The 18090-nt window shown below is 40.9% G+C and overlaps 1 protein-coding gene across 3 annotated transcripts in view; it reads right to left on the bottom strand.

Annotated features, from left to right (window-relative positions):
• MEI4 (meiotic double-stranded break formation protein 4) overlaps positions 1 to 18090 on the bottom strand; it is a 251998-nt gene that overhangs the window by 204754 nt on the left and 29154 nt on the right. For 2 of the 3 annotated variants that reach the window (XM_061427258.1, XM_061427260.1), the window contains exons 1-2: positions 10249 to 10515; positions 6998 to 7242 (exon numbers count right to left, since the gene is read on the bottom strand). In XM_061427258.1, the coding sequence (XP_061283242.1) occupies positions 6998 to 7229 (232 nt within the window). In that variant the 5' untranslated portion in view covers positions 7230 to 7242; positions 10249 to 10515. Of the gene's footprint in view, positions 1 to 6997; positions 7243 to 10248; positions 10516 to 18090 lie in introns of those variants that run through there. The other variant, XM_061427259.1, reaches the window with a different exon arrangement.

Raw genomic sequence — 18090 nt, 5'->3', positions numbered from 1 at the left:
TGGGGAATGCCCAGCTGCCCTACCCAAGCCCAGTCTCGGAAGCTCCTGGCTCCTCAGGCCCAGCCCCACACCAGGACTTGGCAGGCCCTCCTTACTATCTCCACAGTTCCTCTCAGAGCCGGCTCCTCTGATGATAAGGAAGGTACTCACATTCCTAACTCATCACCTTTTCTCTGTGAAAGCCATTCAATATCCTGAGCTTTTTTCAGCCTTCGCTTTAATATCTTTGTATGGTGGCTGTCTCTAATATCTAAAGTTTAATCCAATTTTTATATATAATGAGTAAACCATTTCTAATGTACAATTATAAATGTATTATTTTTCAGGCTTTCCTCAGACTCCTCAAAATTATTCAGGCCACATTCTCTGCTATTGATATACATTATGCCTGTGTGTTTTAAATCACCTGCAATTTGAGGCCAACTCCCATTCTAACTATATTTGACAGTTTATATTACAAGAGCTCATAAGAAAGAAACGCTTAGGCCTTCATTTTCTGTGCTCTTTCAGCATCTGTAACACAGGGAGGGCCCCAGCGTATAAATGCTGAGCCCACACTGCGTCTGCAAGTCTGTTATTTGCTGCAACCAGGTGAGAAGGAAGGGACGGTCAGAGGCTGGGCAGACAGGGCCAGCAGAGAGGCAGCTGGCAGCCAAGACGAGCCCCAGACTGGGTGTCGTGCTGACATCTGGCCCCTGCTCTGAGGCTTCCTCAGCATGATGAGTCCAGCTAAAAACCTCCTCCGGGATGCAGACTTACAGGAAACGAGACGCGGGATCTGCCTGGTGGAGGCAGCGGGTGGTGAGGGTTTGCTCCTCCAGATGTGAAGCAGAAAGGGGGAGTTAGACTAACTTGAGCAGAGGCAGCAAGAAGGACAAGGAGGCTCCAGAAGCCATCTGGCTGGGCCAGTTGTTTCCCAGGACCCACAGCCAGAAACAGCCAAATTCAGCCTAAACGGACAGCTGCCCTGCCCACCAGGCTCCCCAGCCCACAGCATGTGATACCGAAGCCACAGATGCCATGTACGTGCATGCTCGGTCCTGTCTGACTCTTTGCCACCCCATGGACTTCAGCCCTCCAGGCTCCTCTGTCCATGGGATTCTCCAGGCAAGAATACTGGAGTGGATTGCCATTTCCTCCTCCAGGGGATCTTCCCGACTCAGGGACTGAATCCAGGTCTCCTGGGTCTCCTGCGTTGACTGGCGGATTCTCGACCACTGAGCCCCCTGGGAAGCCATGAGCATTTATTATATAAACAGATACATCAATGAGTTAATTTGGTTTGACATTCCCCTACTTTCCTTTTACTTTGGCTCGTTGTTAGTCCGGTAACCTGTGTATCATTTATGAAGGTACTGAGTACTTAAATTTTAGGAGAAAAAGCATATATCTGATAGCGTGTCCATCTCCATTCTTCCTAGCAACTGTCCAGACACCCCCTGCCTGCCCGATACTCTCACACACAAACACAAACACACTCTGATTTTAGATCTAAATCTGCTCATTGAAGTCTTAGGCCATTGTTTCCACTAATAACATCTTGTGCCTGTCAACACCATCCATTCAAACCCTGGCCAACACTTAAGAACAGCTACTAACGTCTTCCTATCTAGTTTCTATGCTCTGGGTCTCCCTCACCTACCTACTCAAGTCCCAACTAAATCCTTACAACATCATAAGGCTATCATTTAACAGGAAGCTGTTGTATAGAACACAGTTTTTGCCTCTCTCTCATTTTCTCTCCTATAAATCAAGATTCTTGGGGAAAAAAAGCAGCTCTCTAACTTGCTTGTTATCTCCCCCACTTCTCCACTCTTTAAGTTAGGATGAGCTCAGTTACAAGGAAGAGAATCCTAGTATAATAATGGCCTAAACCATCAGTTGCTCAGTAATGTCCAACTGTTTGCAACCCTATGGACTGAAGCCCTCCAGGTTGCTCTATCCATGGAAGTGACCACTGTTTACCTTTGAAAAATTCCTAATAACTTCACCCTAGAGTTGCTTTGGTTGCTCAGCAATGACAAGAAGGACCAAGGCTCTTCTTATCCTCCTGCTTCATCACCCTTACCATGCTGACATAATTTTTTCAGTATTGCCTCATGGCTGTAATGTGGGTACCACAGTTCGACCTATCTCATCTTCACGTGGCAGCACCCACACGGGCAGCAAGCAGTTGAGGTAAAAACATTTTAAAGTTTGTATCATTCATGGACTTCAATCTCTTTATACAAAGTGACAAATATTTATCAAAAGCTCCAAAGATTCTCTTTTAGTTTCCATCAGTCCCTGTCCAACCTTAGGACCATACTGGCAAAACAAGCCTAAGCCTTTCACAGATGAATGCACTAGGCATGGGTGCGTGTCTGCCAAATCAAAACTGTAGTATTTTAGAAAGGAAGAAGGAACCAGGCTACTGTGTAGGCAACCAAACTGTCTGGCACACATCACCTAGAAGGCTTTGAGAAATGTGACACTGGATATCCATATTTCTTTGGTTCATCCCCCCTCTCTCCCTATCCCCTACCCTTCTACCATCATGGCATCTGGTCCCATGCCATGGGACTTTATTTTGGGGGGCTTTATTTTTGGGAGCTCCAAAATCATTGCAGATGGTGATTGCAGCTATGAAATTAAAAGACGTTTATTTGCTCCTTGGAAGAAAAGCTATGACCAACCTAGACAGCATATTCAAAAGCAGAGACATTACTTTGCCAACAAAGGTCCGTCTAGTCAAGGCTATGGTTTTTCCAGTGGTCATGTATGGATGTGAGAGTTGGACTATAAAGAAAGCTGACTGCCGAAGAATTGATGCTTTTGAACTGTGGTGTTGGAGAAGACTCTTGAGAGTCCCTTGGACTGCAAGGAGATCCAACCAGTCCATCCTAAAGGAAATCAGTCCTGAATATTCACTGGAAGGACTGATGCTGAAGCTGAAGCTCCAATACTTTGGATACCTGATGCGAACAACTGACTCACTAGAAAAGACCCTGATGCTGGGAGGGATTGGGGGCAGGAGGAGAAGGGGACAACAGAGGATGAGATGGTTGGATGGCATCACCAACTCGATGGACGTGAGTTTGAATAAACTCCGGAAGTTAATGATGGACAGCGAGGCCTGGCGTGCTGCAGTCCATGGGGTTGCAAAGAGTCAGACACGACTGAGCGACTGAACTGATCCGAACTGATTCCCCCTCCCTCCCTATCTCCCTACCCTTCTTTCCTCCCTTCCATCCTTCTGTTCTTCCTTCCTTTAAGAACCTGTAGAAAAATAAATCTGAATAATGAAATAGACAAGTTCTTTAGATGCTGTATAAACCATATCATGCTCCTGATTTGTTTACCATGCCATTTCATCTCTGCCTTATTCAATTCTGGTTTTCTCGGTTGTTTCAGTGGATAGCTGATGCTGTAAATTAAGTTCCCCAGTCTCTTGGTCAGGAAGCACTCCATTCACCATTTATTGAGGGTCTGTGGTCCCTGAACACTGGCGAAAAGTTGCATGTATAAAGAAGCCCTAAAAACTCCAGACAGAAATATTTAACAACATAAATCACCTATATAATAGTGTGATTTTCAGGGCTGGCATTTTCTTAGAGCAAGGTATGTCAGTCTTTTCAATCATACATCTTTAAACACCAACTACGTTCCTCCTTTATCTTCCTATCACTCTAATAACCCCCCTTGTAGTTTTTTTTCCTTTTTCCCCTTAATAGAAAATATTTATCTGAATCTATCCATTTATTCCTCACTTTTCAAGTTTAAGCTAACAGATGGAGAGACAGATTACTCCCAAACATCTGCACTGAAATGCTTTACCTGCAACTCCTGATGTGAGCAAAAGAGATTTTAACTACATGATATTTGAAAACTTCTCTCGCAGGCACTGTAAGGAAAAGAGTCCAGACTAAAAACAAGTTATCACTGAGGTCCACTCACGTCCCAAACAAATCACACACACACCACTGTCTTGGTGTTGTAAACAGACCCTCAGTGGTAAACAACAGCTGGGCACTGTGGATGTTATAATATTCACAGTTCAGTATTAGTGGGAACTGCTACATATGTGCCATTACACCCATCACATGACTGTACAAAAAAGGTAAGATATATTGACTGTCTGTTATTCATAGATATTCTCAAAGAGACCACTGCATAAAAACCAGAGGGACTAAAATGTGGCTGTAAATCTTGTAACAGTATTTTTGCTCAGACAATAATGAGACTTTAGTTACATACAGATATTCAGTTCAGTTCAGTCGCTCAGTCATGTCTGACTCTTTGCAAGCCCATGAACCGCAGCACGCCAGGCCTCCCTGTCCATCACCAACTCCCGGAGTCTACCCAAACCCATGTCCGTTGAGTCCGTGATGCCGTCCAACCATCTCATCCTGTCGTCCCCTTCTCCTCCTGCCCTCAGTCTTTCCCAGCATCAGGGTCTTTTCAAATGAGTCAGCTCTTCACATCAGGTGGCCAAAGTATTGGAGTTTCAGCTTCAACATCAGTCCTTCCAATGAACACCCAGGACTGATCTCCTTTAGGATGGACTGGTTGGATCTCCTTGCAGTCCAAGGGACTCTCAAGAGTCTTCTCCAACACCAGAGTTCAAAAGCATCAATTCTTCGGATATTAGTTGAGAGTTTTCCTGAAGTTAGCTGGTGCTCTGTTACCCACAGCAGGCCCAGGTTCACTACACCTACACATCCTCCCATGGCAGCCATACTCTTTCCACGGCTCCTTTTCTCTATCCATTCTGGAATGTTGGAACCTGCAGCCTCCCCATCAAAGCTCCACCCACCCTATACCTCATCCACAGTGACAAGGTCACTATCACTTAGATACCAATGGATCCCTGCTGTCAGTCTATATTTCCAGGCTGCTTATCCCCTCTGAGTTTTAGGACCCTACTTCTTCCTTCTAGGTATATCTGCCTGGACTCAACCTTTTATCATATACCCTGATTTCTGTGGTCACTGTCTGGATTTAAAGCACTGCAGTCCATTCTAAAGGAGATCAGCCCTGGGTGTTCTTTGGAAGGAATGATTCTAAAGCTGAAACTCCAGTACTTTGGCTACCTCATGCGAAGAGGTGACTCACTGAAAAAGACTCTGATGCTGGGAGGGATTGGGGGCAGGAGGAGAAGGGGATGATAGAGGATGAGATGGCTGGATGGCATCACCAACTAGATGGACGTGAGTTTGAGTGAACTCTGGGAGTTGGTGATGGACAGGGAGGCCTGGCGTGCTGCGATTCATGGGTTCGCAAAGTCAGACAGGACTGAGCGACTGAACTGAACTGAATCAACTTAATGAATTAGAGACCTCAACTGCCCTCCACACTGCCCTCCACACTCCAGCTGCCTTAACCCACTTTAAACTCATTCACAGAAGTCTCAAGTGCTTATTCTGGAAACATTCGTTTTAGTTCTAATAATCACAGATCTAGCCCGACTCCTTACTCTTCATGTGGCCTTAGGTAAACCCTTTCAGAACCTGCCTCCTTGCTTCCCATCACGGCCCGCATCAAAGCATCCTCTATGCTCCACTTTATTTGATGAACATGGATGAAGCACCTGCTGAGTCAGGCTTTGGGGTGGGTACTGAGCAGAGGGTGCTGAGCAAATCGGAGACCCTCTACTCAGCAAAGCTGGACTCAAGTCAAGGAGATAAGGCAGGGACCACCTAAGCAAATAAGTATATAACCAACAAGGGGGTGTTTGGGTTAAAAAATAACTGCGGGGGGATGCATGTAAAGTGTTCACTGAGCAAGTATGGCTTAGAAAAAAGACCTCTACGAAGGGGAGAGGCAATCATATGTCAAACACCTGATCACAGCAGAGATTCACTGAAAGAAGAGCCCATAGCGGTCAGCGGGAAGCCCAAGGTGCCGAGAGCACACGCGCTATGCAGGGAAGCAGAGGTGACATCATGGCGACATCACCACCAGTGGGAATCTGGTGCGAGGCACAACGGGGAGTCAGGAAAAGGTTTTTGGCAAAGGAGTAAGATGATCTGATTTACATTTTCAACAAATCACCAAAATTAAGTTTTACTATCACAATATGAGGGTCATCCCTCTGAGTCAAGAAGGTGAAGGGATCCTGAGGAAGGAGCTGCCCATGTGCTCTGGTGTGTCCCGGGGGGTGCCCATTTTCCCTGCCATTCTCAGGTCATTCTTATAGCCCCCCTTTCACTCTCTCATGGGGTCTTAAGGGAACCACCCTGGCCAACTCACTGCAGGGATATTCTTAAGGCTGACACCCAGAGTCTTTCCAAACCTGCTCCCCATCAGATCTTCACCTCACAGTGTCCTGGGCTCTGGAATACAAAACTGGCCTGCTGGATGGGACATAGATTATCCCTGCTGCCCTGGCTCTTGTTCCTACTTCTGACCACAGGCTCTGATCACCTCACTATCAGACAGACCCTTGAGGGCCCAGATCCAAGGAGCCTCTCCAAGAACCAGAAAAATGAATGGCTTCCTTTTCTGCACTTTCTCTATGGTAACATTCATCACAATTAGGTTCGTTATCTTAGGTCTGCTTTCTCTGCTAGAATGGTTGGTACTTCATGATAAAGGCAGTAGCTTTCCTGTGTATTTCTGGGTCCTCGCCACCCACTGCACAGCTGGTCCAGAGCTGGGACTTGATACAGGACTGCTGGACAAATTATGCAATGTAAAAGCAACATATAATACAGAGTAAGATATAACGATGAACGAGATTTTAAAATTAATTTCTCCGGGAGGCTTAAAGCAGTATTGCCTTCATCTCTAGACAATTTTTAGTCTCTAACTTCAGTCTCATCCATTAGAAAGTGACAACAAGCTATTTTTTTTTTTTTACTTTTAATAAATGACTAGAAGCAAACAATCTTTATAGTGCAAGAAGAAGTCTAATTTTAGGAAACCGAACAACTTGAGTGTTTTGGTAATGAGTTTCTAAGTAACTGTGAAGCTGACATAAAACAGATTGACACATCCCCAAGTTACATGCACTCACCACTCTTAAATGATCCTGAAAAAATCCTGCTCAGGAGAAGTTTCTGACGTAATTGTAGAACTTCAGCTTCCAAGGCTTTGACTTTTGATCTCCACCTTGATTCCTGCCCGGACACCATCCTCGCAAGATGCTCTGTATATTCTCTGCTGCTTTTGTCTGCTGGTTTGGAGCGGATAATTGCCAAGGCTAGGGCCAGCTTTGAAGTTCTCAGATACCATGCTTGATTATCCATCTTGTTTTTTGTCCTTGTCATGTAATTAAAAAAAATAAAAAAGTTACAGAAATTCCTTTTAACTTTTATAGTACATTTCATTTGCTCAAAATTGATTGCATGGAATAACACTAATTAATAATTTTACATTGGAAGCCATCTAACAGAACAATTTCTCAAGAAGTGAAGGCAGTGTAAAAAAAAATAAAACAGAAGAAAAATGCAAACACATGCACATTAAGTGTATTAAGATTCAAAGCAGTAGATCCAGATAACCTGACAAATCCTTGGACTGCAGAAAAACAAAGATTAATTCATTTAGTGGTTTCTAACCAGAGACACACATAGGAATCTCTGGGGGAGCTTTACACACACACACACACACACACACACACACACACATAAATGCCTGGTCCCATCCCTCCAAAATTCTGATTCAGCAAATCTTGGATAGGACTGAGGCTTTTATATATTATAAAGAGTTCGCTGAGTAATCAGAACCACTAACTTAAATCGTTCATTTAAATTTACACACTTCTCTCCTCTAAGCCATCCTAAGTCCTGAAGTCCATGCTTCCCAAGCCTGCATTCCTTTACCTCCTGTTTGTGTCTCTAACCAGGCCCCTCCAATCCATATTAAGAACAATCTTGCAAATATTTGCACCATTTAAGCTGTGACTCTGACTTGAATCCGCCCCTCCAAAGATTTCCAACTGCCACCGTGAGCTCACTTTTCCAAACCAGCACTGGACCACAGTCTGACCGTCAAGAGCACAACACGACACTGCATTCAGCGGCTCAGTGCCATCACCCTTCTGAAGTATAGACGCCTGTGGACCTCCACCACGACTGACTTTCAGGGCTTTAAACATAAAATGTGTGACATTAATATATTTAATCAGTGGTTGAAAAGGACAATGGTCCAGAAAATTCAGGACTTTAACTGCCACATCTACCTACTAACACAATGCCGAATTCCACATCTCAGACTTTGTTCCCATCAGTTTCTCAAGGCTATTCCTCCACTACAGTTGGATCTCAATCATACAAATAGATGTACACAGTCCCAGGCCACTCACATTCACATCTCTGCTCCTGAATTTTCCCAAATTATGATGCTCCAACTCTTAGAGCTGCCAAGGCCCTGTGTACACCTTTCAAAGAACAGTGTATATACCCTCATATCCAGTCTTACCAGATGTATGCCCTCCTCTACAATGATTACCTATCTGATATCCTACAAATTTTCACTGACAAAATACAATCTAACAGGCAACATAATGATGTTTTATTATAATCAGAGATGAACACAAGAATGTATATATATATGTATATATAAAATATAATGTATATTATAGGAATATTTATAGTATCTAAAATTGGGCAATCAAATAGTTAAGTAAATAATGGTATATTGTACAAATAATTACATATCCATTCAGTACTGGAAGAAATATTTTATTATTAGCAAATGGTGTTAACAATGTACTGAGCGGAAAAAACAGTGAGTTCACAAAATTATACATATAATAGGTTGCTCTTAATTATGTGTAAAATTGGGAATACAAAAATTAAACAGGACTCCTCTCTACTGGGAGAATTATTACTGATTTTTCCATATTTCTCTAAATTTTCCTGATTTTCTACACTGAATACATATCAAATTTTAATCAGAAGAACATTTCAAAGAGCAAAGTACAGCTGCTATTTTCCCAACCTTTCACAGCTGTGGAATGCACCATGGGTTAGCTGCTGTTAAGATGGACAAACTAATGAGAGCTGTGGCCCCACTGACTTTAGCCTGGCATCAACCATCGCACTCGGCTGGCACGTCCTCCATCCGCTGTGCTGGCCATGGCGAGCAGGAGACACGCCTCTCAGCGCTTCTGAAAGGCGCCCTGGGCAGAGCACACACAGGCGTGGACGCCGCTCCCTAAGGAAGGCTGACACTTACAGGCAACAGTACTGATCACAGGAATAATAATAATAAGTGACCTGTGTAAAGTGTTTCTGTTAGAAAAGAATCTGACATTCAACTATGAGTCATGGGAATCCGGATAATAAAAACACAGCAAACTCCTGTCATTTTGTGAAGATATTTAATTAATTGATTTAAGCAAGCTCAAGCTGATTACTTAGATGTTCTGATTGTTAAGTTATCTGATGAGATGTTAAGGGGCTTCCCTGGTGGCTCAGATGGTAAAGGATCTGCCTGCAATGCAAGAGACCCGGGTTCAATCCCTGGGTTGGGAAGATCCCCTGGAGAAGGGAATGGTTACCCACTCCAGTATTCTTGCCTGGAGAATTCCATGGACAGAGGAGCCTTGCCGGTTACAGTAAATGGAGTCGCAAAGAGTCAGACACGACTGAACAGCTAACACTTTCACTTTCATGTGATGTTAACAGTCTTAAAACCATGCTGAGTATCAGTCACCAAAAAACGATCAAATTATAAAGTTGTCCTGGATCATATGTATACCACGGTCATTCTTCTAAACATTAATCAGAATGAAATGTACCACAAATAAGCAGAATACAGTTCCCAATAGGTATCTTTGGTACAGACTTCCATGGTAGGAATCACATTCAAAACGCACAGACTACAACCTATATCCAAACAGAGAAGGCTTTTATTAATAAACCCCTTCCTATGTCTTTAATTTTTTATATGTGTATATTATAAACACATGCTTCTTTATTTTAGAATAGCATTCCTATCCTCAAAGTGCTATTTGCAAGGTGAAGGTAATCCTATTTCCCTTAAAATTTCATGGAGAAAAAGATAAGCTTCCTAGATATACCCTCTGTTTGTTTAACTGAGAAAAGAATTAGTAGTAACTTTCAGAAAGTCTTTTGTACATTCATTTTACATGCAAATAATTATAGTAAATAATTAAAATGAACATTTAATGTTCCCCAAGAAGGTATTTAATGTCACTGAATTCTTAATAGCTTAAAATACAAAATTTTAACAGTCTTTTTAGAATAGCACATTTGATCAAATTGGCTTTCTTTTCTTGCATTTGGGAACAGTCCTTACCATAGCAAAGTTCCCCACAGGGTTACAGAAAAATCCTCTGACTTCTATTCTCTTTCAAGCACGCATGCAGCAGCAGCTACTCAATCAACAGTATTCTGGCAGCTTTTATCCACCCTGTATCTGCTGCCCCCATTTCCCTACTGAACTTCAATCTGTTATCAACTAACCAATTCTCTGTACTGTCTGAGCTGTTTTGAATTATAATCCTGAATTCTGAAGTTGGTTCACCTCCAAGATCACTGATGAAAATTCTATGAAGCCAAGAGCCCCAGGTCACTCATACATAAGAACAACTAGAGAACAATTCAGGAAAATATTTTCCTAATATGTACACAACACCTTCAAAATATTTATTCCCCTTTAGCTCAGCAATGCAAGTTCTAAAATTTTATCTTGAAGAAATGACCAGAACTACTGTACAACAAAACTTTATGCCCCTGGATGATCGTACAGGATTACTCATAACTACCAAAAGACAAAACAAAACTTGTCAGCAGCCTGAATATACACACAATAGAAACACACTAATGAAACTATCACATATTATAAAATTTAACTGAAAATGTTGAGAAAATTTAAAAGTATGGGAAACTATTCCCCACATGCTAACTACAAATGCAAATGTTACCTCCTATATGCAAAACCACAAGGGAATAATACCTCACACCTGTCAGAGTTCCTATCATCAAAAAGAGCACAAACAACAAATGTTGGCTGATGGGTGGGAAAAAAAGGCAACCCTTGTACACTGTTGGTGGTACTGTAAATTTGTACAGCCACTGTAGAAGAGTATGAAAAAAAAAGCTAAAAACAGAACTACCATGTGACCCAGCAGTTCTACTCCCAGGTATATATCCAAGAACACAAACGGTAATTTGAAAAGGCATCATTATTATAATACCCAAGATATATGCAAAGCATCCTACTTGTCCATCAAGAGATGAACGCATAAAGAAGATGTGGGGTGGGGGTGTGTGTGTATAGATAAATAACATGGACTGTTAGCCATAAAAAAGAAATTTGCTGTTTGCGGCAACATGGATGCACTTGGAGGGCACTGTGCGAAGTGAAGTGAGTCAAATAAAGACCAATGCTGCATGACATTACTCACATGCAGAATCTAGAAAATACAACAAAGCAGTGAATCTAACAGAAAGGATGCAAGCTCACAGGTAGAACAAACGAGCGTGGTACACACCACTGGGGAGGAGAGACAGTATAGGGGGAGGCACAAAATACTGGATATAAGATCGTCTCAGGATGTACTGTACAACACGGGGACTGTACTCAATGTTGTGTAGTAACTGTAAATGGAATGTAACCTTTAACAATTGTATAAAAATAAGTATAGTTTTTAAAAGTTAAAAAAAAGAGTAAATGCAATAAAATCAGGGAAAGAAGAACGAAATCACACACATTAAACATGCTCAAAAATGTATAACTCTCCAAGTGTTTTCAGAATTGAGGAAACACGGCCAAAAGATGAAAATTCTGCCACCTAGGTTTTCTAGTCTCCCCTCCTAACCAGCCTTGACCAAATTCTACTAATGAAATCAAGTCCTCCTGAAACCGAGTTCCCTTACTGAGTTTTTACTAATCTCTATCCAAATCTTTATTCCCTTTCTGGTGCACCCTGGCCTCAATCCTATACTAAATGAACAATAACTAACCAGAGTCAGAGAACAAATAGTGTTATTGTCAATAAAATTGTTAATATATTCAAATTCCCTAGTAGGTATGATCATTAACGTACAAACTCAGGTTGTTTCTCCTAACAGGCCTCTAAGCCATGGACCACTTGGCCAGATAACCACAAACCAGAAACATCCTGACCTCTGAAACTATTATTAAGGATTAAGAAATGTCACAAATCATTTCTCCAAAGAAGACATACAGATAGATAATAAACACATGAAAAGATACTCAACATCACTCACTATCAGAGAAATGCAAATCAAAACCATAATGAGGTACCATCTCACACCAGTCAGAATGGCTGCTATCAAAAAGTCTACAAACAATAAATGCTGGAGAGGGTGTGGAGAAAAGGGAACCCTCTTACACTGTTGGTGGGAATGCAAACTGGTAGAGCCACCATGAAGAACAGTGTGGAGATTCCTTAAAAAACTGGAAATAGAACTGCCTTATGACCCAGCAATCCCATTGCTGGGCGTACACACTGAGGAAACCAGAACTGAAAGAGACATGTGTACCCCAATGTTTACTGAAGCACTGTTTACAATAGCCAGGACATGGAAGCAACCTAGATGTCCATCAGCAGACGAATAGATAAGGAAGTTGTGGTACATGCACACAACAGAATATTACTCAGCTATTAAAAAGAATGTGTTTGAATCAGTTCTCATGAGGTGGATGAAACTGGAGCCTATTATACAGAGTGAAGTAAGTCAGAAATACCAATACAGTATATTATCACATATATACGGAATTTAGAAAGATGGTAATGATGATCCTATATGCAAGGCAGCAAAAGAGACACAGATGTAAAGAACAGACTTTTGGACTCTGTGGGAGAAGGCGAGGGTGGGATGATTTGAGAGAAGAGCACTGAAACATGTATATTACCATATGTGAAATAGATGACTGGTGCAAGTTTGATGCATGAAGCAGGGCACTCAAAGCCAGTTCTCTGGGGCAACACAGAAAGATGGAGTGGGGAGGGATGTAGGAGGGCGTTCAGGATGGGGCGTGCATGTGTGCCCGTGGCTGATCCATGTCAATGTGTGGCAGGGGCCACCACAGTGTTGTGAAGTTACAGTCCTCCAATTAAAATAAATGAATTTTTAAAAATAAAATAAAATTAAAGAAAAACTAAAAAGGAAAGAAAAGAGATGTCATAAGATGATGATCAGTCCCAGCACCTTTGTTCTTCCCCTTTAAAAAGTCCCTAACTCAAAGACCAGGGCTTCCCTGGTAGCTCACCAGTAAAGAATCTGCCTGCCAATGCAGGAGATGTGGGTTGGGACAATCCCCTGGAGAAAGAAAAGGCAACCCATTCCAGTTTTCTGGCCTTGGAAGCCCCATGGACATAGGAGCCTGGTGGGCTACAGTCCATGGGGCCACAAAGAGTTGGATACAACTTAGCGACGAAACAACAACAACTCAAAGACCAAGCTAGAAGGGATCTGATGCTTGCCTCCCACTCCCTTGCCTGGCGCCCCGCAGTAAACGCTGTGCTTCCTTCACAACCTGGGGTCAGTAGACTGGGTTTGCTGCACATCAGCTGAATGGACTCAAATTTTGTTTGGCAACATTTAGCCTGTGGACCTCAGATCCTTCCATGTCCACAAGCAGATGCATGTCCCCTCAGTAGATGTGTTTTGTGTTCCTTCTAATTCAAAACACACAGTGGATTTGGAAGCAGGGGGCAGGGTAAGCCTTCCAGTAAGACTAGGCAGCAGGATACTCGCCACTGTATTCCCAGTGCTACAATCTGTACCTGGCTCACAGTAGGCCCTCTACCAAGTACTTGATGGGGTGAACAAGTGACTGAATATACCAGTGCAGGTCAGACGGTCACAGAGAGCTGCCTGGCCAGCAGCTCAGGAAGACTGTCAATTACATACTAGGGAGAACAGCACTGGATGGAGAACGGTTCAGGAGGGGAACTCAGTTAACCTGAAGGTCACACCTGTCTCTCTTCACTTTATGAGGCATCTTTCTCAACTGCACCCAATGAGTCTACTCCCTCTAAACTTATCTCATTCAACAGTATACCCTTAAGCTTTCACCAGTATAATTCTTGAGTAAAGAAAATACAAGATAAAACCTAGTTTATACACAGGATTAGGTCACAGGTATCTCATGTGAACCCTTCCCTTCCCAAAAACTGAAGAACATTGAATGAATGCTCCCCAAATGACTGAGCTGAATACAGTAAGCCAAGATCTGGATGCTGGAAGAAGATCCCAAGGACCAGAATGCAACATATATTTATCAACTATCAGTCTGGGGACAGCTGAGCTATGGCCATGCCAGAACAGTAAATCATTACAAGACTTTTTCAACAGGTTCAGCAAAGTTTGGACAATGTTTAACAGGCAATTTTTATATCAGATCCAGCTGGCAAATTCCCTAATTATTGTTATAGTTTCAGTACATACTGTACTGTGAAGTGTTCTACAGATTAACATCACATGAAATTTTACACAGAAGAATCAGGAGTTACTCAAGATCTCCAATCTCTTCACTTTAATTATTAATGGGGCCTTTGAAAGCCTTCTCAGCAGAGTCTGTGTAAAACAAGAGACTTGAAAAGATAATAGAATACTTATTTTTTTTTCTGTTTCATTCCCATTATAACAGGCCAACTATCTGTAATTTTCCTGCTGTTGAAGAAACATAGACTTAAATTGTCTACAAAGTTTATTACCATGGTTTTCTTTTCATGTAACCACCCAACTCTCAACTTTTGATTCCTCAATGCCTCTTTTTTGGCATAGGGAAGATTCCCTCTGAATTCTGGTAAGGACTATTGCATACAGGGAAAGTACAAAACACATTTTGTAAGTCAGCAAAAAGTACACTGATTCAGAAATGCAGAGCTATGTACATTGTGCACAGTCAGTAATCATCTTCCATTATGTGAATCCAGAGAAAGAAAGGGGACCTGATACCTACTATTAACACATATTTAGAAAATAAATTAGAAGAATTATAAGTTTTTCCTAGTTATACTATTTCAAACACTTTATAAAGACACAATCCTTATTACAAAACAATCATATTGTTCTGTTAGAAAATCTGATAATCTACATAATTCAAATTCACAAACTGCACAAATTTGGAATCTTTGTCAGGCTGTATTCTGGAAATGGAAAAAAGTCACATGTCATAAAATGAGGAAGACTGTAGGATGGAGCCAGTAACCAAAGCAAACACCAGAAGAGAGAACTGAGAGAGATTCAGGCAGTGTTAGGAGAGTGGAGCTTCTGGGACCAGATGAACCAGGGCCTGAGCTTCAGGGAAAACAGAAGACTAAACTTGGGAGATGGTGGGCACGGAGTCCTCTGGAAAAGGCCCTAACCAGAGAAGCCCCCTTTTGTAAACGTTAGGAAACAAGATGTGTTTTCTAACTGCTATCATGTCCCACCATCTTAAACTTCACTACTGAGTGCACTTGAGATAAGAATTCAAGGAAGCAGGAGCAGTTGCACAGAAACATCTTCTTTAAGGATCATTTTCAACACTGAAGAAGTGCCCTAATTCCCATCTGTCTCACTCACAGAAGTCTCACCAAGGAGACCACTGCAGATTTCAGAGCGCATCTGATAAGGCTTCATGGCCTCTCACAGGGCCTCATTCACAGTCTTTTCCTTACCAGGTAGAAAGTTCTTTTACTTTCTACTTAAATTTGCATTTAAAAGAGATTAGAGGTCTACTTTTTTACTAGCCTGGAACAGCCTATAAAAGAGGAGGACCATTTCACAGATATTAAGCATTTTGATTCTAGACATCCTCTAGCAGGTGATGTTCTTTGCGCTTTTATCCCCTTTAAATTCAGCCCCTCAAATGGATGTAACGTTGTTCTGCATTTTCCAAGACTCCTTTAAATGTGTTATCATTTTTCATAATTTTAAAAAAATAAAGAGTAAAAAAAAAAAAAAGAACAAAGATGGGATTTTAATCTCAAAAAAAGAACAACAACAACAAAAAAAACCTCAGCACCTCAACTTGCTGCAGCAACAAACACAGAGTCAATGTGGCCCGTGCCGTAGGGCCCCTAACCAACTAAGGAATACGAGAAGCAGCAGCAGGCCAGTCCAACAATCAGCATGCTACCCTCTAGGAGAACAAAAGACAGAAGCAGGCACATGCCTCTGGGCACCAGGTGAGGGATGCAGCAGGAACTGGTCCCAAGCTTTCCTTCCACCACTGTATCCAAGACTGCCTTTACCCAGGTAGCAGGAACCATTCCAGGTCAAAAGTGTCAGCAATCCTGTGACCTAACAATTATGTCATCTGATCTTCCCAGGCAACTACACCAAACTTTCTAAACTCCCTGTTCGTTTTGCTCATCAGAACCTGCCTTCATTCTTAAAATTTAGACCTGACCAATCTGAGATCCACCAACCCAAAGTCGTGATAGCTAAGACTTGGCCTCAAGGTGACAACAAGACCAGGTCTGAACCTCAGTGCCCATGAGAAGTATAGGCAGAATGGCAGTGTATCTTTTTTATTTTTTTTAAGTAATATCATTTGTATTACGGATTTCAAGAATCTTTTTTATCATGCTATGCTGAAGCCAATAAAAGGTCTTCTATCGAAAGTAATATCAATCTACTTCTATCAATAGAAGCTAGACTTATTAATGGCTTCATCAGGGTTCAATTTTACTCTGGGGTAATCAAGTACAGTCATCTGTTTAAAATGATAGGAAATTCTCAAAGGTAGCTCAAGCTATAAAATAAATTTAGATCTTTAACTCATGATTTCTGTATCTAAATCTATTTGTCCTTTCAATTACGGCAAGAAAACTGTAAGATTTGGGTTTTACTCCCTTAAGGAAGATCATTAATTTACACATATATTTGGCAACTTATCTCAAAGTAAAACTTCTACTTAGATGCTCCACCTTAGTTATTTAATTTGTATCTGAAGAGCTAAATTTAAAATATGAAGGTTAAAGCAACTTACTGTTTTCAAACAAATCTAGATTGAAAGTAACTGAAAATGCAAACAGTAAACAAAAGAAATCTGGAATGGGTAAGTTAATGCAGACAAACTTCATGACAAGAAAATATTACCAGAGAGGTAGAGGAATACTTCATAATGATTTTAAAAGGTCAATTCATCATGAAGATTAACAATCCTAAATCTGCAGCAAACAAAAGCAGTAACCAAACTTCCAAATATATGAAGCAAAAATTATAAGAAGGATAGGCAAATCCACAATCATTTGCAAAGATCTTAACACACTTCTTTCAGTAACTGACATGATAACTAGACCTTGAATAAAATGATGATTATATAAAAGACTGAAAAACTACTACCAACCATCTTGAACTCACTGGCATTTATAGAACATCATGACTTATAAATGCAGATGTATGCATATTCTTTTCAAGTTCTCATGGGACATTCGACAAGACAAATCATATGCTGAGATAAAATAATTCTCATTAGATTTTGTAACTATAAGAAAAATAATTAGAAATGTTCTAGAAAATCACCTTTGTTGGATAAATAATATATTTCTAAATAAAATAGGGGTCAAAGAAAAATTATAAATGTTATTAGACTACTTTGAAATTGTATTTCAAACTGAATGATAATGAAACACAACATATCAAAGTTTGAAGAAGGAAGCTAAAATAGCTTGTAAAGGAAATTCTATTTTAAATACTTATTTTTATAAAAGAAAAAGAGTTTAAATTCAGTCACCAATTTTCCCACCTTAGAAAATTAGAAAAATAATAGCAAGTTAAAACCAGAGGAAGTAGAAGGAAGGACATCATAAATATATAATCAGAATGCAGTTAAACAGAAAACAAACAATTAAAAATTTAAGAAGCAAAATTTAGTCTTAAATATTAATAAAATTGATAATAGTCCAGAAAGAATTATCAAGAAAAGAGAAATAACACCAGTCATACTATGATCAGGAATAACAGAAGCGATTTCACTACAGTGTATCCTTCAGCTAGTAAGAAATAAGGCAAAATTATAAATGATTTATTTTAATATTTGAGAACTTATGATGATATATTTCTTGAAAAAAATATACTGACCAACACTGACAAAAGACAAAGAACTCTGGCTAGCCCTACATCTCACACACGCACTCATACAAAATTTCATTCCCATGTGGTTTCACCATAT

The sequence above is a fragment of the Bos javanicus genome, chromosome 9, assembly GCF_032452875.1.
Source record: "Bos javanicus breed banteng chromosome 9, ARS-OSU_banteng_1.0, whole genome shotgun sequence".
In the NCBI taxonomy this organism is placed as follows: Eukaryota; Metazoa; Chordata; class Mammalia; order Artiodactyla; family Bovidae; genus Bos; species Bos javanicus.
The sequence above is the reverse complement of the archived record's forward strand: the minus strand, read 5'-3'. Positions and strand labels throughout refer to the sequence as shown.